The sequence below is a fragment of the Balaenoptera ricei genome, chromosome 19, assembly GCF_028023285.1.
Source record: "Balaenoptera ricei isolate mBalRic1 chromosome 19, mBalRic1.hap2, whole genome shotgun sequence".
NCBI classification, from domain to species: Eukaryota; Metazoa; Chordata; class Mammalia; order Artiodactyla; family Balaenopteridae; genus Balaenoptera; species Balaenoptera ricei.
This window is the reverse complement of record NC_082657.1, coordinates 3893952-3916925: the sequence shown is the minus strand read 5'-3', so window position 1 is coordinate 3916925 and position 22974 is coordinate 3893952. Positions and strand designations below refer to the sequence as shown.

The 22974-nt window shown below is 43.2% G+C and overlaps 1 protein-coding gene across 1 annotated transcript; it reads right to left on the bottom strand.

Moving 5' to 3' along the window:
* Positions 1 to 7848: 7848 nt before the first annotated feature.
* VSTM1 (V-set and transmembrane domain containing 1) lies at positions 7849 to 22974 on the bottom strand. The gene is made up of 8 exons (XM_059905399.1): positions 22861 to 22974; positions 16910 to 16945; positions 16520 to 16774; positions 9389 to 9481; positions 9259 to 9286; positions 9058 to 9095; positions 8921 to 8952; positions 7849 to 7968 (listed from the first exon to the last, which is right to left on the bottom strand). Exons 1-8 carry the CDS (start codon positions 22892 to 22894, stop codon positions 7849 to 7851), a joined length of 636 nt encoding a protein of 211 aa, XP_059761382.1. The 5' UTR covers positions 22895 to 22974.

Here is a 22974-nt window from a genome sequence, read left to right as displayed (position 1 = left end):
CAAAGGACTGTCCTGTTTCCACAGTTCTTAGCCTGTTCTCCGGCATGTCCCATGTGGAAGACATAAGTTAAGAAAACAAAACTGGACTACACTTGCTACTGCATTTGTGATTTTAGAAAATAAAAGGTCAGGTCAGGAATCACTCCATTAAAATTAAAGACTTACTATAGTAATTTAAGAAGGATAAATACCAGAGCGGATGTCCATAAAAGATATCTATTAGGGTCATTGATTTTAATAATATTCGTCAAGATGCTTTGATCAGAACAAAATCCCTTCTCAGACTAGCTTAGACGCAAAGGAGTTTCTGGGTTGTTTGGGGGTTTTTTGTTTTGGCTTTGGCTCAGAAGGTTCCCAGAATGATTGAACAAGAAAGCTGTAAGAAGGGAAGAAATGCTGAGTTTTGGAAGCAATCAGAAGCCAAAAATCAAAGCTGAAGGCACAGTCCCTCCGTCTCCTTTTCCCGATGCTCTCTGAGTCATCTTCGTGTTTCTCAGTAAAGACGAGTTTCCTCCACATGGTGAGACAGATGGTCCCTGAGAGCTCCCAAGTTTTAAAGGGAATGACTTCTAGGGCAAGAGGAACAGAGAGACACTCCCCCGCTTCCCCATCCTGATCTCCCCATCCTGACAAGATGCTGTGACTTAAGCACCTTGTCAATCAGGCTGGGTGGCTCGGTGGGGAGGGGAGCAAAGTGAATTCTCCTTCAGATGCACCATCCCTAGAGAATGTGATCTCGGATGGCCTTGGCCTGCAGAGGCTCGAGGCAGGATTTCAGTTCCCGGCCAGAGATTGAGGTCAGACCGCAGCAGTGAGGACGCTGAATCCCAGCCACTAGACCAGTGCCCAGTGACGAGGCCCCTGGGGGCCCTTTGGCTCTGTAGAAATGAATTCCCACAAAGACAGAAAGTAGTGAAGCAAGTAAAGTGTTTACTAGGAGGAAAAAGAGTACGTGTGAATAGGCACACACGGGTGGGCTCACAGAGAGAGTCACGCCCTCGTGGTAGTTTGAATCACTTACATGGGGCATTTCTTCGAGTTTCCTCTGGCCAGTCATCTTGCTTTGCCTGGTTCTGAGTCCGTACTTGGTTTATCTCAGGGTCCTCCCCTGTGTGCATGTGCCTCTCTCAGCCAAAGTGGATTCTTGCGAAGAGGCCTCTGGGTAGGCTGACATCACTCCCTTTTTGACCTTGAAGGAGCCTTTCTGTGCATGTGTAGTCGGGAAGGTCTCCTTGACCTTGAGAATGAGAAGCGTGGTCTCTTATCTGGGCAGGGCTCAGCTCCTCCTCCTCTTCATCTTGGAGTATCTGTGCACAGGGGACAAACTCCAGCTGTTCCACCTGGGGCCCATCTATCTCCTGCCTCAGCTTCTGGTTGAAGCTGGGATGAAGGCAGAGCCAGCTTTGTGGGCGTGCAACCGGGGCAAAGGGGACCTCACATTCAGAAGGAGACCCACGCTTGGGTTCTAACGCTCTGCGTTCACCATCGTGAAGCTCTTAATCGTGCATCTCTGTGTTTTTTTGGTGAGTTCCGATGGGACAGTGGAGCATATGCTGAGAGCTTGGAGGCGAAGCTTCTGCTTCTCCTGGCATTCCTGCTGCCTCCCTACTTTCCTGTATTAATCTGTTCAGGCTGCTTTAACAAAATACCACAGACTGGGTGGCTGAAACAACCAGAATCTGTTCTCTCACAGTTCTGGAGGACAGAAGTCCAAAGTCAAGTTGGGCTCAGGGTCGGTTCCTTGTGTTCCACACCGCTCTCCTGGTATCTGGTGGGTCTCTGGGGAAGCTTTGGTGTTTCTTGGCTTGTAGACACATCACCCCAACCTCTGCCTTCATCTTCACATGGCGCTCTCCCTGTGTCCAAATTTCCCCTTTTTACAAGGATACAATCATATTGGTTGAGGGCTCACCCTATTCCAGCATGACCTCATCCTTTTAATTAATCTGCAATGACCCCTCTGCAAATAAGGCAACATTCTGAGGTACTGGGGGTTTAGGACTTAAAGATGTGGATTTCGGGGGTAGACAAAATTCAGCCCATAAGAGTGTGTGCTGGTGTGTGACTGTGTATGTGTAGCTCGCTCTGTGGATGTCTGTATAGAACAGTGTGTGTGTGTGTGTGTGCGTGTGTGTGTGTCTTATGGACCAAATGTTTGTGCCCCCCCCCCGCCCCCGAAATTCATTGTGTTGAATCTCTAAACTCCAGTCAGGTTGTATTTGGAAATTGGGGCCTCTAAGGAAGTAATTAAAGGTTAAATGAGGTCATAAGGGTGGGGCCTTCATCAATAGGATTAGTATCAAGGGGAGGAAAGGTCATATGAGGACACAGTGAGAAGGTGTCCATCTGCAAGCCAGGAAGAGGGCTCTCAGCAGAAACTGAATTGACCGACACCTTGATCTTGGTCTTCCAGCCTCGAGAAGTGAGAAAACAAATGTCTGTTGTTTAAATCATCCAATCTATGGTATTTTATTGTGGCAGCTGGAGGAGACTAGTATAGTCTGTGTGTGCATGTGTGTGTGTGTGTGTGTGTGTGTGTGTGTGTGTGAGAGAGAGAGAGTCTGTATAGCAGAGCCCCCCACCCCTATTTATTGTTTGCCTTCCATGTAAATCCAGAGTGTGTCTTCTCTTTCCTTGCCTCCAAACATCCTGACCCCTCACTCTCCTCCACCGTCTGTCTTCTCCTTGACCCTCCCACAACACATACACACATACACACATACATGTGTGCATGCACACACATGCATGCACACACAAACACACCTACATATATGGACACATAAACCCACACACGGCATGAGAGCAAAGGGACAGAAACCCACACACGGCATGAGAGCAAAGAGACAGACACACCCTAGAGAGAAACAAAGGAGGTGGGGGAATCAGGGATAGGCCAGGGACCCGAGAGTCAGGAGACCTCTCTGCTCTTGGCCCCCTTTCCCCCCTGCTCCACCCACTTTCCTTCACTGTATTTTACAGTCAGCAATGGCAAAGGTGCAAACAACAAAGCTTCCTAGGAAACCTGCCCCATCCAAGTTGCAGAACAGCTGGGACCCTTTTCCAAAGAGATGCTGGCTGGGCCCCCTCCCTTGGACAAACCCACGGCCACTGTAGGATATATGGCCCCAGAGATTTAGCACATCAAAGATGGAAAGGACCGCAGAAACCGTCCTATCCTGCTTGTCTCTCACTTTTAAAGATCTGAAAACTGAGAAAGGGGTTTAAAAAATGTCTTTCCTTACACGCTAGAACACGCCTTTCCTGGCTTAATTCAGTTCTTCTTCTGGTGATTCATTCAGATTTCAAAAAGCATGGGTCTAGGACAGGGGTTGGCAAACTATGGCCCACGACTTGTGTTTATAAATAAAGGTTTATTAGAACACAGCTGCCCCTGTTTGTGTATCATCTATGGCTGCCTTCATGCTGCAACAGCAGAGAAGCATAGTCTCAACAGAGGTCCTATGGCCCACAGATGCTGAAAATATTGCCCTCTGGTCCTTTTCAGAAAGTTTGCTGACCTCTGGCCTGGATTTTAGATGAGATCTGCCACTTCTTTCAGTACTTCTTTGAAAAAAATAAATCCCTTTGATTCTGACCATCTGAGGTCCCTTCTGCTTTGTCTCTGGATGTTCTGTCTATCATGTAGATACAGTTTCTGGAGGAAAAGACACTAACCAGACCCTCTGTTATTATTCCTGATAACGTGGGCATGCATTAACCAAAGATAAGACTTGGAGGTTTTCTTCTTTACCTATTAGTTGTAGTACCTGTATGAGTAGAAACTTGGCTTATTCATTTATTTGGATGTCCTGAGGTACAGGTTATAAATGAAAGGCAGGAGAAACACTTGATTTCTTTCCTCTGCGTTTTAAAATTTTGTGAGTTGTGTTTCTAGCATCTTCCAAAGGTAGCCAATAATATCTTTTTCTAAATTGATCCAGTAAGTAGGAGGCCCCCCCTTACCTCTTTGGATGAAAGTCTGTGAGGCTGTGAGCCTAGACTTGTCACTATCAGTTCCAGACTCATAGGGACAGCTGGTCTGAATAATAATGATAACACAGAAATAGAAATAGGCGAGAGACATAAAGAAAAAAAGGCATTTGAGTATGTGGATGTATTGACTGTTGTCTGAGGATATCTCTAGCTGTCTTTTCCTTTGTTTGGTTACATGATTCAGTTTCTTCCTCCCTCCCACCCTCCCTTCCTTCCTTTCTTCCTTCCTTCCTTCTTTCTTGTTTTCTTGTTTTGTTTTGTTTGGCTGTGTTGGTCTTCCTTGCTGTGCGTGGACTTTCTGTAGTTGCAGCAAGTGGGGGCTACTCTTTGTTGCAGTGCGTGGGCTTCTCATTGCAGTGGCTTCTCTTCCTGCGGAGCACGGGCTCTCGGTGCGCGGGCCTCAGTAGCTGTGACGCACAGGCTCAGTAGTTGTGGCGCATGGGCTTAGTTGCTCCGCGGCATGTGGGATCTTCCCGGACCAGGGCTCGAACCCGTGTCCCCTGCATTGTCAGGCAGATTCTTAACCACTGTGTCACCAGGAAAGTCCCTCTTTATTCTTTTAAAGTCTTTTCAAGTTAGGTTTTTCCTTTTGTCATTTCCATCCAAGTGTCTGAACTATGCTGGCAATGGAAGGTGGTGCAGATGAAATAGAAATTATCATATTTCATCAAATTGAAGGCACGACTCAAATGAAAAAGAACAAGCTTTTCAATAAGGGGTACTGGGACAATTGATTATCCAAATGGAAAAATTAGATCTTTACCTCACTCCTTGACAAAAATTAATTTCAGAAGGATTAAATATGAAAAACAAATTAAAAAAATTTTTTTAAACAACAAAATTTTTAAAATTTTAAGTTTCAAAGAACATATAGGAGAGTCTATTTCTCATGTTAAGCTTCCAGACACAAAGAAATCTCTCAAAATAGAAATAAAAAGATGAGTATCTAATATTAAAAGATACAAAGAAGAATGAAAATATGAGTCACAGATTTACTGGAGATATTTGCAACATATAGCTTACAAAGGAAAGATGTGCCTACTGTATAATCATGCCCTTTATTTTTTTTTATTTTTTTTTTTATTTTTTTTAGCTGCCCTTTAAATCAGTGCAGAAAATACCAACAATTCAACAGAAAAGTGAACAATGGCTAGAAACCATCAACTCACAGAAAAGAAACCCCGAATGGTCAATATTCCTCATTCATAATCAGGAAAATGCAAATTAAAGCAACAATGAGGTATCTTTATGTAAGCAGCTTAAAACAGGTTATGAGTTCACATATTTCGTTAGCAAAAATTGCAAAGTTTTTTTTTTTATTTTTTTTTAATTTTTATTTATTTATTTATTTATTTTTATTGTGGAAGACTGTGACCATGCCATTCTTTTTCTTTTTTCTTTTTTTTTTTTTTTTTAAATTTATAGCTACTTTATTTATTTATTTATTTATTTTTGGCTGTGTTGGGTCTTCGTTTCTGTGTGAGGGCTTTCTCTAGTTGCGGCAAGCGGGGGCCACTCTTCATCGCGGTGCGCGGGCCTCTCACCATCGCGGCCTCTCTTGTTGCGGAGCACAGGCTCCAGACGCACAGGCTCAGTAGTCGTGGCTCACGGGCCCAGCCACTCCGCGGCATGTGGGATCTTCCCAGACCAGGGCTCGAACCCGTGTCCCCTGCATTGGCAGGCAGATTCCCAACCACTGCGCCACCAGGGAAGCCCAAAAATTGCAAAGTTTAATACATTTATGAATTGGTAAGGACGCAGAGAATTGGAAACATACATCCTTGGTGGAAGAATAAATAGGTGAAACTACCTTAGTTATAAATTTGCCTCTTCTAGTGGGTTAAAAGGTGCGGACATCATAGAAGACAGATTTTACTTCTAAATATAAACCCTCAAGAGATCACACATGTGAGTGAGAAGGTAGCTCCAAGGATGTTTATTGCAGCATTTTGCTGACAGCATAGCACTGGAAACAATCCAAACATCTAGCAGTCCAGGAAAGAACAGAGAGAAACCATGGTTTGTGCATACAACCAAGTCCTTTTAAAAATTTTCTTTCATTGAGATATAATTCACATACCATAAAATCTGTGCTTCTGAAGTGTACAATTCAATGGTCTTTAGTTTATTCACAAGGTTGTGCAACCATCACCACTGTCTAATTCTACAACATTGTCATCACCCCAAAAAGATACCCCATGCCTGTTTGCAGTCACTCCAAATTCCTCCCCTCCCCTAGCGCCTGGCAACCAGTAATCTGCTTTCCATCTCTAAGGATTTGTCCATTCTGGATATTTCATATAAATGGAATCCTACAATATGAAGCTTTTTGTGCCAGGCTCCTTTCACTTAGTATAATGTTCCCAAGGTTCATCCAGGTTGTGGCATGTAAAAGTGCTTCATTCTTTTTTGTGGCTGAATAATATTCCATGGTATGGTTAACAACTGAATTCTGTACAGCAGGCAATGAGACAGAGACACAAAAATCACCTAGATGAATTTCAAAAGCATAATGTCGATGGCAATAAAAAAGGTGACAGAACTGTAATAATGATTCCATATATATGTGTAATGTTGTAATAACACACAAAATATTACCATATATTGACTATTGATAGATGCTTGTGGAGTAAAAGTATGAAAAAAATGCATCGGCATAATATATACTACTTTGGGTAATGTTGACCTCTTAGGAAGAGAGGAAGGAAAATGGGAGTGGTAGAATGAAAACACAGCAAAGTGTTAATGTTTTGAAAATAAGGTCAGTGTGCATATGTTTCCACTTATATTATTGGGTGTTTTTCTTTATGATAGAATTGTTTCATAATTAAAAACTTTAATAAGGTTATCCAGGGAATTCCCTGGTGGTCCAGTGATTAGGACTCCCTGCTCTCACTGCCGGGGGTCTGGGTTCAATCCCAGGTCAGGGAACTGAGATCCTACAAGCTGCACGGCGCAGCCAAAAAAAAAAAAAAAGTTATCCAGCATATGCTACTGAGTTAAGAATATTTATATATACGTTCCAAATATTTACACTTCATTCATATATTTTAAAATGGCTTTCAAACCGGACTGAGTGACATAACTTTGGAAGCAAAGCTCATATATTTGTACTTGTATCAATATATAAGTGGTCAGTACCACTGTCACATACACAAAAAAGTCCACACTCAGAAAAATCCTTACAATGCTGTATTAACATGAGTTAAGTTATGGGCACCAAGTGACAAAAACCACATAGATTCTGTAAGTCTAACTTTATTGCAGCCTTTGATTTTAATAATAAGAAAGAAAGAATATAAACAGAAATGTGATGGCAGTAAGAAAACTCTTTTATTCATGTCAGAGAGGAAACTGGTCTTGACTTGAGGGCTGCCCAGAATCAGGAACCAAATACTTTTAGCCTTTTAGCTGCTTACCTTGGTGCATGCTACTTAGGAATTTGTTAATTCACAATTGAGTGTCTCCCTTCATGGCTTGTATTTTTGTGCTCCTTTTTGAAATCTCTGTGTCTGTGGGATGACTCACCAGAGAGCAATCACGTAGTCTTCTCTGAGGAACCATTTTCTATTTACATGGTACCGTCCTGAACTCCCTAAGTGACTATTATGAGTACCACCAGCCCATAGATACAATACGTATTCTTAGCCCATGTTTTAAGTCGAACCATACAAAGGTTACGCTCCAGTTTTGTGAAAACCCACCCAGTAATTGTTGAGAGGAGGGGAAGCGAGAAGGGAAAATATTTTATTATTATGGATAATGAACCAAAGACACAGAGTCACCTGGGCTTTCATAAGTTCCGTCATCTTAATCCGTACTCTCCTTCCCAGGGAAGAAGTTCTTCCTTCAGTTCTACAGCTTCAGTGTTGCGTAGACACACGACCCTGGGGGCTCTTGGGTGGGGACAGAAGCTGCCGCAGACAGTGCGTTGGTGTTTAGCTGGTCATAGGTCACTCCCTGGGATTCTTCAGGCTTTGAGGAAAAGAGACGTGCATGTAGAGCTGAGGTGCCAAATACAGTAGCCACGAGCCACCCACGGTTACTTAAATTCAAACGAATTTAAATTAAATTAAAAATTGAGGTCCTCAGCCTCACCAGATGCATTTCAGATGTGCAACTGCTCTTAGGTGTTATAATGCTCATTAATGTTAAATCACAAATAAGCAGTATTTTAAATAGAAAAAATGGATGGATGTAAATTGGTTAATATTTGTTAAATGATGCTTTCCTGCCATGCATCTGACCCTTAAAATTCGCCAGAAACTCCAATAAACCCTTTATGTTATGACATCACTAGACTCTCACAAGCCTTTTAGATGGGGATTTTGATTCCCCTTAGATATGGAAGGAAAGGAAGGGTCCAAATCATGGGGGTTTTGTGATTTGTCTCAGACCACACTGGTGATAAATAGTAGACATTGGGAGCTGGAATCCAGCTACTCTGGAATTCAAAGCACGTGGGGTTTTTTGTTTGTTTGAGATATAATTGACATATAACATTGTGCAAGTTTAAGGTGTACACGTGTCGATTTGATACATTGATACATTGCACTATGGCTATCACATTGCTAACACCTCCATCCTGTCACATAATTATCATTTCTTTTTGTGGTGAGAACAATTACGATTTAGCCTCCTAGCAACTCTGAAGTGTATGATACAGTGTTGTTGACTATAATCCCCATGCTCTGCAGTAGATTCCCACGACTTATTCCTCTACAAGTTGCAAGTTCGTTGCCTTAAATGTCATATCGCCCCCAGCCCCTGGTAACCACCATTCTAATCTCTTTTTACGAGTTCCATCAAAGTACATGTTTTTAAACTCAATATTAATTGGCCTCATCTATATAACCAGCATATGAGCTAGACAGACCCGCCTGTGGTGGAAGTGAGCTCTTGGGTTATTCCGAAGGGGAGAACTCACCGATTCAGATATTCTTTCCAGTTTGGATACACCTGCATGTGAGTAAAAGAAAAAAGAAATCAGTTCTCAGATTGCGAGAGTCAGATCTTCGTCTTTCTAACCCAAGATTCCTTATGATTTCTTCCCTGATCACTTACCTGCAGCTCCCTGCTTGGGAAATTTGGAATGGCTGGTTCTGAGAGAGAGAAACATATTAAAGTATGGGGTCTGAAGATTTGGGGGAGAAGAGAGGGCTGCAAGAAGCGGGGCTGGGCATACGAGTCACTGATGTACAAATGGGGTCTCTGAAGAATGGAGTGGGAGTTAGACAGGGCGTGAGATCTGTCAAGTATATCTACCTCTTGGCGGATTCTTCATGTGATGAATCTATTAAAAAAATAAAATACAGGGAGGAATTTATCTCCTGAGAGAACCCTTCACTTTACTCCCCTTCCTCAGAGGTTTAAACGTGTGCTTCTCCGAACTTACCGTGCTGAGTGCATCTGTAGATGAAGAAGACGGCAACGAAGAGGAGGAAGACAGAGAGGCAGCTGATGGTGGTGACAACGATGACTTTGGTGTCTGGTGGGAGAAGGGTGGGTTAGAGGGTACGACTGGCTCCTGAAACACACTGATCAGCTTTAGCTGAACAGTTTCAAGGAGCCAGACAGCCTGGCTTCAAAACTTGGAGCGGCCGCTTTAGAGCTGGCACGTCCAATTATGCTTTAGGGAATTTCTTCATCTCCCTGAGCTTTTGTTTTCCCATTCAAAGTGAGGATAGCGAGACTTCCCTGGTGGCGCAGTGGTTAAGAATCCGCCTGCCAATGCAGGGGACACGGGTTCGAGCCCTGGTCCGGGAAGATCCCACATGCCGCGGAGCAACTAAGCCCGCGAGCCACAACCACTGAGCCCGCACACCTAGACCTGGTGCTCCACAGCCAGAGAAGCCACCGCAATGAGAAGCCCGCGCACCGCAACAAAGAGTAGCCCCTTGTGGGGGCAGCCAAAAATAAATAAATAAATACATTTATACAAAGTGAGGATAGCAATTGTGGCGACTTTACTGGATGGTAGGGAGATTGAGTGGTCAGTACATACAGAGAGGGCTAGCACAGTGCCTTGCAGACGGGAAATACCCAGTAAATGTTTCATCCCCAGGAAAAATATTTATTTACTGTGAGCCACTTAGCACTCACGCGCATTCTTTCTCATCTTTTTTTTTTTTTTTTTTTGCCACTCGGCTTGCAGGATCTTGGTTCCCCAACCAGCATTTGAACCCGGGCCCTCGGCAGTGAAAGCCCAGGGTCCTAACCACTGGACCGCCAGGGGATTCCCTGTTCTTTATCATCTTGACAATAAGCACGCAAGATAGGTTTACAGTCCCCATTTCGTTCATACGTATATCAAGTGCCAGAAAGTAAATCGAGTTCCCCAAAGTCACTGGACAGGATGGGCTTTGGACTCTGTCTAACCCTTTCAGGCCGCAAGGTCAGGGTTGTTCTGTGCTGACCACTGGGTGTGGACATTCAAGAGAAGTGATACTCTGAACCTGTTCCAGGGAACTCAGAATCTGGTGAGAAACACTTTTCCCCAAACTAACTGTGTTGCTATAGAAACGATGACAAGTCTAACAACAGACGAATCAAAGTCCAAGAATCATTTTCTCAAGATACTGAAGCAACCTAAGTGTCCATCGATAGATGAATAGATAAAGAAGGGAATACTACTCACCGTAAAAAAGGATGAAAAATTGTCATTTGCAACAACGTGGATGGACCTAGAGGGTATTATGCTTAGTGAAATAAGTCAGACAGAGAACAACAAATACCATATGATTTTACTTATATGTGGAATCTGAAAAACAAAACAAAATGAACAAACAAACTGAAAACAGACTCATAGATACAGAGAGCAAACTGGTGGTTGCCAGAGGAGAGGGGTTGGGGGGAAGGATGAAATAGGTGAAGGGGATTAAGAGGTACAAACTCCCAGTCGCAAAATAAATAAGTCATGGGGAATGTAATATCCACATAGGGAATATAATCAACAGTATTCTAGTAACTTTGTATGGTGACAGATGGTTACTAGACTTATTGTGGTGACCATTTTGTAATGTATAAAAAATATTGAGTCACTGTGTTGTACACCTGAAATTAATATTGTATGTCAACTCTATTTCAATTAAAAAATACCCCCCAAAAAAGGATGGTGAATAAATCTTAGGGCATTCTAAATAAAAAAGAAAGAGAAGAAGAATCTTCCGTGTGGTGTATGTATACAACGGAATGTTATTCAGCCAAGAGAAAGAAGGACATCCTGACGTGTGCAATAATATGGATGAACCTTGAGGATATTATGCAAGTGAGATAAGCCAGACAGAGAAAGACAGATACTGCATGGTATCACTTATATGTGGAATCTCAAAAATAAACTCATAGAAACAGAGAGTAGAACGGTGGTTGCTAGGGGCTTGGGGGTGGGGGAAATGGGGAGAGGTTGGTCAAAGAGTACAAACTGTCAGTTTCAGATGAATAAGGTCTGAGGATCTAACGGACCGCATGAACCCTAGTTGATGGCACTGTATCATATAATGGAAATTTACTAAGAGAGTAGATCTTGAGCATTCTCAACAACAACAACAAAAAAGTAAATCTATGAGATGAGTTGAGGGACATGTTAATTAACTCTATGGGGAGAATCTTTCTACAATGTATACATGTATCAAGTCATCACTGTGTTGTACGCTTTAAATATCTTACCACTTTATTGGTCAATTATACCTCCATGAAACGGCGGGAAAGGAGGTGGGGGAAAAGGAGGTAAGAATACCTCACTTGGGACTTCCCTGGAGGTCCAGTGGTTAAGACTCTGTGCTCCCAATGCAGGGGGCTCGGGTTTGACCCTTGGCTGGGGAAGATCCCACATGCCTTCTGGCATGCCCCCACCCCCCCAAAAAAACCGAATACCTCACTTGAAGAGAGAGGTGGTGATGAAAAATATTGGCTCTAAAGCACTCAGTCTAGAATCTGACTCAATGTGTAAGATAATGAGATTGCAGTGATCATGATTATTTTCTCACCCAATATTCTACCCACACCCATCTCCCTCTGTAACAGATGCTGTCAACGTTCCTCCACCCGTGTTCCCCCAGATTCCTTTGCCATTTTTTTGCGTGCTAGATCATGGCTTTTTCCCCTTTCCAACGTGAGCACTTTGATGTCTTTGCTGGGGTGTTGCCTGGAAGGATGCCTTGGGATTTATGTGGCCCAGGGCACCCCTTTACCAACGGCTGCCATTTGTGGGAGCAGTGCATCCCCACGGACATGTGAAAATGGGGCAGGAGCAGCTGTTCCTCGATGCAAGCACAGAAACATCAGCCTTGCCTCATGCTTTCAGTCCTCCCCTTGACTACCCTACAGTTTCTCTCACATAGCAGTTCACTAGAAATGAGAAGTAAGTTATTGCAAAATTGTCCACCGCCCACTAAACTGGGTTCGCCCTGAGATGTCCACATATCCTGGTTAGACTTTGCATCACTATTTACAAATTACAAAAATACTTTTGCAGAAGGTCTATGCTATTGGTCTAAGGCATCTGACAGAGCAATGGGATACAGCTTGACACGGGGCATAAATGAAGTCACAGGCACCAGAAGGAAAGCCTGGATTTGTGGCAAAGTTAGGTGATGAGATTGATCATTGGTCTCTGCCCAGAACTGGAGTAGAGGGTCCCTTTCTCTAGTACCTTGGAGGCATGTGTATACAGGCTGGGGACAGCATATCTGTGCTTACAGATATTTTACTCTGTTTAGAATTGTGGTGGTGTACATATGAACTCTGAAAGTACATTTTAAGAAATGATATACATACCCACTAGGTTGGCTATAATAAAATTAAAAGAAAAAAGGCAAGTGTTGGAAAGGATGTGGAGATATTGAAACCCACATAAATTACTAGTGGGCAGGTAAAATGGTACAGTCACATTGGAAAACAATTTGACAGTTGCTCAAAAAGTTAAACATAGTGTTACCACGTGTCCCAGCAGTTCTATTCCTAGGTAGATACATAATTGAAAGCAGGGACTCAGGTATGTGTACACCTAAATTCACAGCAGCATTACTTGCAATAGCCAAAAGGTACAAACAACTCAAATGTCCATCCACTGATGAGTGGATAAACAAAATGTGGTCTATCCATATGATGGAATATTATTCAGCCATGAAAAGGAATGAAGTACTGATACATGCTACAACATAGAGGAACCTTGAAGACATTATGCTAAGTGAAAGAAGCCAGTCTCAAAAGACCACATATTTTGTGAATGCATTTACATGAAATGTCCAGAAAAGGCAAAACCGTAGAGTCAGAAAGCAGATTAATGGTTGGCAGGGCCTGTCAGGAGAGGGGAGAATGAAGAATGACTGCTTAATGGGACTTCATTTGGGGAATTATAGTGGTGATGATTGCACAACCTTGTGAATATGCCAAATGCCACTGCCTTGTCCACTTTAAAAGGGTGAATTTATGGAATGGGAGTGATATATCAATAAAAAAAGAAAGAAAATAAATTATAGAAGAGCTAAAAATATGAAAGCTTTGACTTTCCATCTCATTTCTGATACTTCCAAGTTCTTTGACTCTACCGGATAGAGTAGCAGTCATTTTGGATGGTGTAGCAGTCATTTTCCCAAGCCTGCTAATACTGAATAAAAACATTTTCAAAGAGGAATACAGGGATCCAACCCATGCTCCCTGTAGTAGAAGCACAGAATCCTAACCACTGGACCCCCAGGGAAGTCCCGAGGATATCTTTTAAAAAAAATTCTATTATACCAATGACAACCTTGAACAATTTTGGTTCATTGGAGTAGATTACAGGAAGGTTATGAGTTGCTGAAAGAATAAACGATTAAGCATCTACGTAAATTCCTCCGTGGTCCCCATGGTTAGGACTCCTCACTCCCACTGCCAGGGGCCCGGGTTCGATCCCTGGTCGGGGAACTAAGATCCCACAAGCCGCAGGGCATGGCAAAAATAAATCCTTTTATGGATAAGCCCATTTCAGTCGAAACCTGAAGAAAGCCCTAGTTTTTACGAGAATCTCTGAGGGTAGAATCTTAGTCAATACTTCACGGAAAAGCAATATCAGAAAAAAATTTTAATATTCACCATTTTTTGAGAACTTTAAAGTTTTAACAAGTCTTTGATCATATATATTCCCAAAGTACCTGGACTCCACAGGTCCCAGTCCTGTTCCCCAAACCAGTCACACAAACTCACCCTCATTCTTCACGAAACTCCACTGTAGTTTTTCATTATGTAAAATGGCAGATGATGCACCTGGCGCTGTTTTATTCACCAGTGTTTTCAGAACCTGGGAGTGCCTTAGAGAGCATCTTCCCAACATGGAGAGAGGGGGCCTTAAGACTCTCCTTGTGCCTTTTAATCAGAAGGGCATCCTCTGCCTCATGAGGTGGATACAACTGGGAAAAACAAGTCCTCTCTAATTATATTACCTATTTTTGGAGGGTCAGGTCCACTTTCATCATCTTCATCTAGAAAACAGAATCCAAGAAAAGGAATCACGATGTTGATATGGGAAACTTGGAGACATAAATCCTCAAGTTCTGTCTGTGGACTCCATGCCCTCTTTGGGAAGCAGGGAAGAGAATGTCTTTTCCATTCTCCAGGTGCTCACTAGGTCCCCAAACCAGGGCCAGAGCACTAGATTACTCTTCTTAACACTGCTGAAGTTTGCTATTATTTTAAGAACAAAAATATTTATGAATGACACTACTTCCAATCCTAACCCCACCTTCCAATCCTATCCCAGGAAAGAGCACCAACAGTTTGCAAGTATTTTCTCCCATTTGGTAGGTTGCCTTTTCATTTCACTGATTGTTTCTTGTGCTGTGCAGAAGCTTTTTAGTTTGATGTAGTCCCACTTATTTATTTTTGCTTTTGTTTCTTGTACTTTTGGTGTCATATCCAAAACAATTGTTGCCAAGAACAGTGTCAAGGATCTTCTTCCCTTTGTGTTTTTCTAGGAGTTTTATTGTTTGTAGTCTTATGTTTAAGTCTTTTATCCATTTCAAGTTAAATTTTTGTAAGTGGTTGAAGGTAGAGGTCCCGTTTCATTCTTGTGCAAGTGGTTATCTAGTTTTTCCAACACAGTTTATTGAAGAGACTATCTTTTCCCCATTGAGCATTCTTGGCTTCCCTGTCAAATTTAGTTGATTTTATATACAAGGGTTTATTTCTGGGTTCCCAGTTCTGTTCCATTGATCTGTGTGTCTATTTTTATTCCAGTATCATACTGTTTTGATTACTATAGCTTTGCAGTATAGTTTGAAATCAAGAAGTGTGATGCCTATGGCTTTGTTCTTCTTTCTCGGGATTGTTTTGGCTATTTGGAGTCTTTTGTGGTTCCCTACAAATTTTAGGATTGTTTGTTCTATTTCTGTGAAAAATGCCATTGGAATTTTGATAGAGATTTGCGTCAAATCTATGTAAGGTTTTGGGTAATATGAACATTTTAAACAATATTAATTCTTCTGATCTTTGAACATGGGATAGCTTTCCATTTCCATTGTCTTCTTCAATTTCTTTCATCAGAGTCCTGTAGTTTTCAGCGTACATTTGATGCTTTGACATCTTGGGACCTTGCTGACCCTAGAGGGATTCTCCTCCCATGTTTATCCAATTTCTAGGGATGGGAAAAAACTTTCCCTCAAGCACACCTCTCAAATGCAAACCAACCTATCCAGAGCCCACACTTCCAGCCACCTCCCTTATTGTTCTCTTATACTCAGGGACACTGTTTCTCTGCCCTAATCACCTCAGGCCCAGGTTCCAGACAACCAGGGACAGCCTCTATACGCCAGATCCAATCCTCAGCCTGTTATTTCCCACAGAAACCTCAGTAAAGGCTCTTGCCAACACTCCTCCCCTTGTCTCTACGTCCTGACCGGGTGCTTCCCCATGTGGTCCTGCATGGCGTGGCATGACATGTCCCCTTTTCTTAGGAACTGTAACAAACTATCTTTTCAATGACAATCGTATCCTTATCTTTGGCCTTACTGTACCTCAAATTTTCTATTAATACCTTGTTAAAAAGCAAACCACAGGCCCCAAATGGAATCATTTATGTAGACCATGCTGGGGCTTACTACCTGACCTAACTGAAGCTTCAAACCCGCATCCCTCCCACCCCGTCCCCAAAAATGTTGTCTTAAGTGGTCAGTCGGGAATTTTCTGGTCACACCAATGAGGTCATCACAGGGCCCTCCTCCATCCCCCAGAGGACCATGAGGTAATCTGCCACATAGATCCCTTCTGTACTCCATAGGTAGGTTAACCTAAAGCTGAAATGATCTTTTTTATTTATGACTTCTTTGTCTGGTTTTAAAAAACCTCTCCTTTTCTATAGCCCTGTGGAACTCCTCTCTACTTGCTAGAGGGATGCTTCCTCCTTCATGAATTATTTGAGAAAGCCAATTAGATCTTTAAAATGTACTCAGTTGAATTTGGTTTTTTTTTTAACAAACTCTATTCTAAAACACTTGCCCACGTTCACATCCTTGAGACCCACTCAGAACCCCTGATAAGAGCCTTCTCACACTGATTTCCCATTTCTCTACAGCCACTGTCTTGTAGGTACAAAAGTACTGTCCAGCATCTTTAGGCTTCAGGTCAGTGAGGAGGAATTTAGTATCCTGTCCTGTTGAGTTGCATTCTTGCTTGTACCCAGAGTCCTGCAACTTCCCCAGCACAAATGTCACATTCTGGACGTCAGACTGGCACTTGAGGGTCACGTTGCTGCTGTGTTCAACCTCTGAGCTGGGCAAGGCATGGAGGAGGGATTTGGAAAATTTCTCTGGAAAGAATCTGGAGTTAGTTTGACTCTTCATCTTGGTGACCACCAAAACCCTCCTAGGATTCAGAGGATGAAAGGGAAAAAGGTCATGAAACTTGGGGCGCAAGAACAGAGTCTAAGTGGGAGACAACTTACCATTATTTTTCTCATCTTCATTGCCCAGACAAAGCCCTGGAAGAGAAACTCTCATGAGAGATGAATTATATGTTTGTCTTTTTTTTTTTCTTTATTGAGGTAGAGTTTTGATTTACAATGTTGTGTTAGTTTCAGGTGTACAGCAAAGTGATTCAGTTATATAACATTCTTTTTCCGATTCTTTTCCCTTATAGGTCATTACAAAATATTGAGTATAGTTCTCTGTGCTATATAATAGGTCCTTGTTGGTTATCTATTTTGTACATAGTAGTGTGTATATGTTAATCCCAAACTCCTAATTTATCCCTCCCCGCCCTTTCCCCTTTGGTAACCATAAGTTTTTTTTCTATGTCTGTGATTCTATTTATGTTTTGTAAATAATTTCTTTCATATCTTTTTTTAGATTCCACATATAAGTGATATCATATGATATTTGTGTTTCTCTGACTTACTTCGCTGAGTATGATAATCTCTATATGTTTGTCTTTGAGTAAAAATCAGGCAGAGACTGTGTGACTCATCTGTTAAAGATCTGCCTTATTCCTTGCAGGTACTTCCCTGGGTTTATTTTTTCACCTTTTACTTTTGTCCCATTGTTTGTTATTTGGAAGTTATGTTTACAGCGATGGTCATTGTGTAATGTATAAAAATACCGAGTCACTATGTTGTACACCTGAAACTAATATAACATTGTAAGTCAATTATACTTCAATTAAAAATAAATAAGTACATAAAAGTTATTTCCCAGGCACCATCTCAAAAAAAAAAAAGTTATGTTTATGTACAAAATGCCAGCAACTTTTTCTGATATATTGCATTCCTTTCATAATTAGTCCTTCTTTTACCATCTGGAAATCACTGAACATTTACCTGTATTTTCTGTGACTGCAATTTTTATGCTTTCCATTTAAAGAATGCAACAGTTATTTACTGTGGAGTGTCCATGTGGGTTTCCACCCACATCCAAATGGGGAGATTTGCTCTCCATGACGGGGTCATTCTTTTCACAAAGAATTGAAGATGTTTTCTGGTCCCAAATGCTCTCCTCACTTGCAGCTTTGATCTTTACGTACTTTAGCCCCTATCTCTTCTGTGCTCTATTCTTTATATTTCATTCTGAGATGGAGACATTAACCCACGGATGGAAATAAGGGACCCCCCCAGTCCCATATTGTGGGGGAAATGGATGCCAGTCTTGGGCCTCTGTTAATGGGTGAAGCTAGAATTTCTGTAGACATGAGAGTGACTCAGGACATCTGGCCCTTGTTTCCACTCAGGGATGGACTCAAAACACAAGCCCCCAAGCTTCACCAGGAAGCAGGGAGGTGGGGGAGTGACAGTGGACCGAGGCTGCATTAGCAGTGAGAATGGCTACATTGATGGGTAGGAAATCGGCTTCTGGTTGGTCAAGGGGGTCCCAGGTCTCATGGTCTCTTTTTAGGCCCTCCGCATATTCTGCTTTTAGTCTCACATCACCTCAGCTGTGTTATCAGCCAATCTTCTGCTCAAATGGTGATTCCCATTCTTCCTTTTTTTTTTTTTTTTAATAAGCACACAATTGCCTTAGGTTCACTTTACATCAGGAAACCCTACTAAGGAGTAGGTAAACATTGGGAGAGGGGTTCTCTGTTTTTGACAAATAAAACTGTAATGTATTCAAAGTGTACAACGGGATGATTTGATGTACGTATACATTGTAAAATGATCACATTCAAGCTAGTTAACACATCTGTCACGTCAGAAAGTTACCTTTTTTGTGTGTGTGAGAATGTTTATGATCCATTCTCTTAGCCAATTTCGATATTATTAACTATAGTCACTATGCTGTTCATTAGATCCTCAGAACTTATTTTTTTCTTTAATTTATTTTTGTCTGTGTTGGGTCTCTGTTGCTGTGCGTGGGCTTTCTCTAGTTGCGGCGAGCGAGGGCTACTCTTTGTTGTGGTGCATGGGCTTCTCATTGCGGTGGCTTCTCTTGTTGTAGAGCACAGGCTCTAGGCACATGGGCTCAGTAGTTGTGGCCCGTGGGCTCAGTAGTTGTGGCCCGTGGGCTCTAGAGTGCGCAGGCTTCAGCAGTTGTGGCGCCCGGGCTTAGTTGCTCCATGGCATGTGGGATCTTCCCGGACCAGGGATCAAACCCGTGTCCCCTGCATTGGCAGGCGGATTCTTAACCACTGTGCCACCAGGGAAGTCCTTATTTCTTTCTTAATAAAGGACCACAGTTGACTTAGGCAGAGAACTGGCTGCAATGAAGACACTTGTTACTAAGGGGAAGAGACCCACTGGCATGTAGGGTAGCTTGAAAAAGCAAAGAATAAAGGGATAGCTCCTTGGAGTTTAGTAGAATTCTGAGGTAGGGAGCAGTGAGCAACATAAGTAAGCATATTTCACTGGAAATAATTACAATAAATAACTACCAATCAGCGAGTATCTATCATTTGGTAGACTCTTTACATACACCAGCCATTTACATACTTACATTATTTAGCAGGTCCTTTACAGATAACTGTCTTTTACCATACAGGCACCCTCTCTGCCTGACTCAGTCACGCAGCACACATTTAACATTTAGTGTGGTCTTTACATACACCACATGGAGAGCTGTACCATTTCCATGCTAGAGAGGGAGGAGTGGGTGACACTAGAAACCATAGCTCTCTAGAGAAGGGGAAAATTACTATGATGTTCTGACTTTTATAACAAGAAACATAGGGACTTCCCTGGTGGTCCAGTGATAAAGAATCTGCCTTCCAATGCAGGGGACGCGGGTTCGATCCCTGGTCGGGGAACTAAGATCCCACGTGCCGCGGGCAACGTGCCGGCACCCTGGAGCCTGGGCGCCACAACTAGAGAGAGAAAACCCTCACGCCACAACTAGAGAGAAGCCCGCACACCGCAACGAAAGATCCCACATGCCTCAACGAATATCCTGCCTGCCGCAACTAAGACCCGACACAGCCAAAAACAAAAATAAAACAAAAAAAAGAAAGAAAAAGAAAAATATACTGGGTCTTTGTCCCTGGTCCTGGCACAGAGCTCCTAAAACCCTTGGAACTCCCTAAGTGTTGAGAGACGTAAAGGTGTCTTTTCCTATGTTAGTGTAACTTTTGGAAAGTCTCTCTGTAACCTAAGGACGGGGGCTGGTTGCCACAGAAACAACCCCGTGATTAAAGGGTTGGAACTGTCAGTCTCACCCTCCCCCACCCCCTGACCTCTGGGGAGGCCATCAATTGCCAAGGATTTCATCAATCATGCCTATGTAGTGAAACCTTCATAAATACCCAAAAGGATGGGGCTCAGAGAGCCTCTGTGTTGGACATGTGGAGATTTTTTGAGTGTGGCGCGCTCAGAAGGTCTTTCCTCATACCTTGCCCTGTGTATCTCTTCCATCTGGCCATTCCTGAGTTCAATTTCAATTCTCCTACAGTAAATCAGTAATCTAGTGAGTCAAGTGTTTCTCTGAGTTCTGTGTTCTAGCAAATTTGAGTTCTAGCAAATTAATGGAACCCAAGGAGGGGGCTTTTTGGAACCTTCAATCTATAGCCAGTTGGACAGAAACACAGGTGGCCACCAGGGCTTGTGATTGGCATCTGAAGTGGGAGGGAGGTCGTCTTTTAGGACAGAGCCCTTCATCTGTGGGATCTGACAGTATCTCCAGGTAGATAGTGTCACAGCGGGAGTTGAATTGTGGGACAGCCAGCTGGTGTCAGAGAGTTGCTCGGTGCTGGGCGAGACAGTGCCACCAACACACACACACTGGAATTGGATGCAGAATCCTAACTGATGTCTGAGAAATAAAATATTTCCTGCCATATCAGTAAACAAAGGATGTCACAGTCATCAGCGATTATAGCCACCAGCCACCAGTGAGCTGGTGAGCCCTGAGGGAACTCAGGAAGGAAACAAAGAACACCTGCCATCTAGCAGCCATCAGACTGCAGCCACTCCCCACGGTGAGCCCTGAGGGAACTCAGGATGAGAAAACGCAGGATCCTGGCCCCAGATAGCCGAGGTGCCTATCAAAGGAATGGTTTCAGTGAGCCCAGACTCATGCATCTTCCCATATACAGAAAAGCGCTAAATTCCTTAACTTGAGATATCTGGTTTTCTTTCATTAACAATAATCTTTGGACATTCAAAGTACCTGCCCTTTGATACAAAACTCCTATATATCCTGCAGGGTTACTTGAGATGCTGTCTCCTGGGCTTGAAGTCCTAAGAATATCCACCGAATAAAACATAACTCTCAACTTTTAAGTTGTGCGATTCATTTTTCAGTCGACAGTTCACATGAGGTCGTACTGGAGTAGGCGGACACCCTAACCCAACAGGAGACAGAACACACAGAGGGAAGATGGCCATGTGACCATATGAGGCTTTGGAGTAATGCGTCTACACACCAAGGGATGCCAAGGGTTGCCAGCCATCTCCCAACCAGAATCGAGGAGAGAGGCATGGAATAGACTCTCCCTCAGAGCCCCCGCCCCTCCCTGAGAAGGAATCAACCCTGCTGACACCTTGATTTTGGACTTCTGGCCTCCAGAACGGTGAGCGAATAGATGTCTGTTGTTTTAAGCCACCCGATTTGCGGTAATTCGTTACGGCAGCCCCAGGAAATAAGTGTGAGGAGGACGATGTCAGTGACCGCCCCGTTTATTCTGCCCTGCAGCTGGAGGTTTGGGGTATGGTGACCGGCCTCTCAAGCTCAAATGTCTGCGTGGGACAAGCATGACCTCAAAGGGAAGGGCTGAACCCAGAAGAAGGAAGAAGGAACTAGGGCAGATGATAAGTCCTGATGTCCTCCACACCATCCCTTCCCCCACCCCACCCCCCAACCCCCTGCCGCCCCTCTCACGAAGGAGGAACTAGGCACTCAGTCTGGTGGAACTCCTGTTTCAAATTCTGGAGCTCCCGTGAGACCAAGCCAAGATTATATTCCAGGTCTTCCATCCTAGAAGCTGAGGTCTGTTTGATCACCTTATGTTCAAGTTGAGGATGGTTGAAATCAGGCTAAGGATAGGGCTGGTCAGAAAATGTTCTTTATATCCACCGTTCCCTGCCTTAGGGTCATAGGGAAGAACAAATCTGACTCCATATTGGATCTGTTTCTTTTACTTTAACCTTTGTATTCTATTGCTTTTGCTACAAGTTAATCACTAAAGCGATGTTGCCTATAAACTTAAAGTAGACATAATGGCCTATTTCTAGGAACCTTGCCTCCCATGCCTGAGCCTTAAGCTAAAATACCTTTGTTCAGCTCACAGGAAACATCCTGACCAGGCCCACCCGTGAATGGCTGCAAGAAAGAAGTTAATGTACCCCCTCTGAAGTCTGGCCGGAACAAGGAAATATTTGTAACAACTTGTTGCCTTTTTTTTACTTTACCTCCTCACCTCTCCCTCTTGGTTCTGTAAAAGAAACTAGCATCCAGACCCCCAGCAAGATGGTTTTTTGGGACATTAGTCCACCCTTTTCTTGGTCTGCTGGCACTATTCCTTGCCCCAACAACTTGTCTCTCTTGAATTATTGGTCCGTCATGCAGCAAGCAGTACAAGTTTGGACTCGGTAACAGTAGGTCTTTTCTGTATTCCTTGTTCATAACCAAACTCACAGCTTTTCACACCCTGTAGACCCTGCCCTCCTATATGCCAATGGAACATTCAAGGCAAGACGGTGGTACGTAGATGATACACACGTGGAGGTCCCATCGGAGCCGTGCCTATCTCAGCCAATTAAACCAAGGGTATTACCACACGTCTCTGTACCTCTGCTCCCTCATCCCTTATGTGAGAGCACCAAAACAAGGGCACGTGGGTACCACAGCCGGTAGATTGTACCCAAGACACAGAAGCCATAATTTCTGTACTTGTCACATCCCCCATGTTAGCCCCCACTCCACCATGAATATTCTCACCCATCCAAGCCCATCGGTCCCCATCCTGGAGACTCACCAAGGTAAAGCAGGGTCAGGAATTCTGTGATCATAGCGTCCCTTCTGCCCGGACCAAGACACCGTGTTCAGTCTTACAGTTGAAAGGAAGAAACTGGACTGGGCAATTGCAACT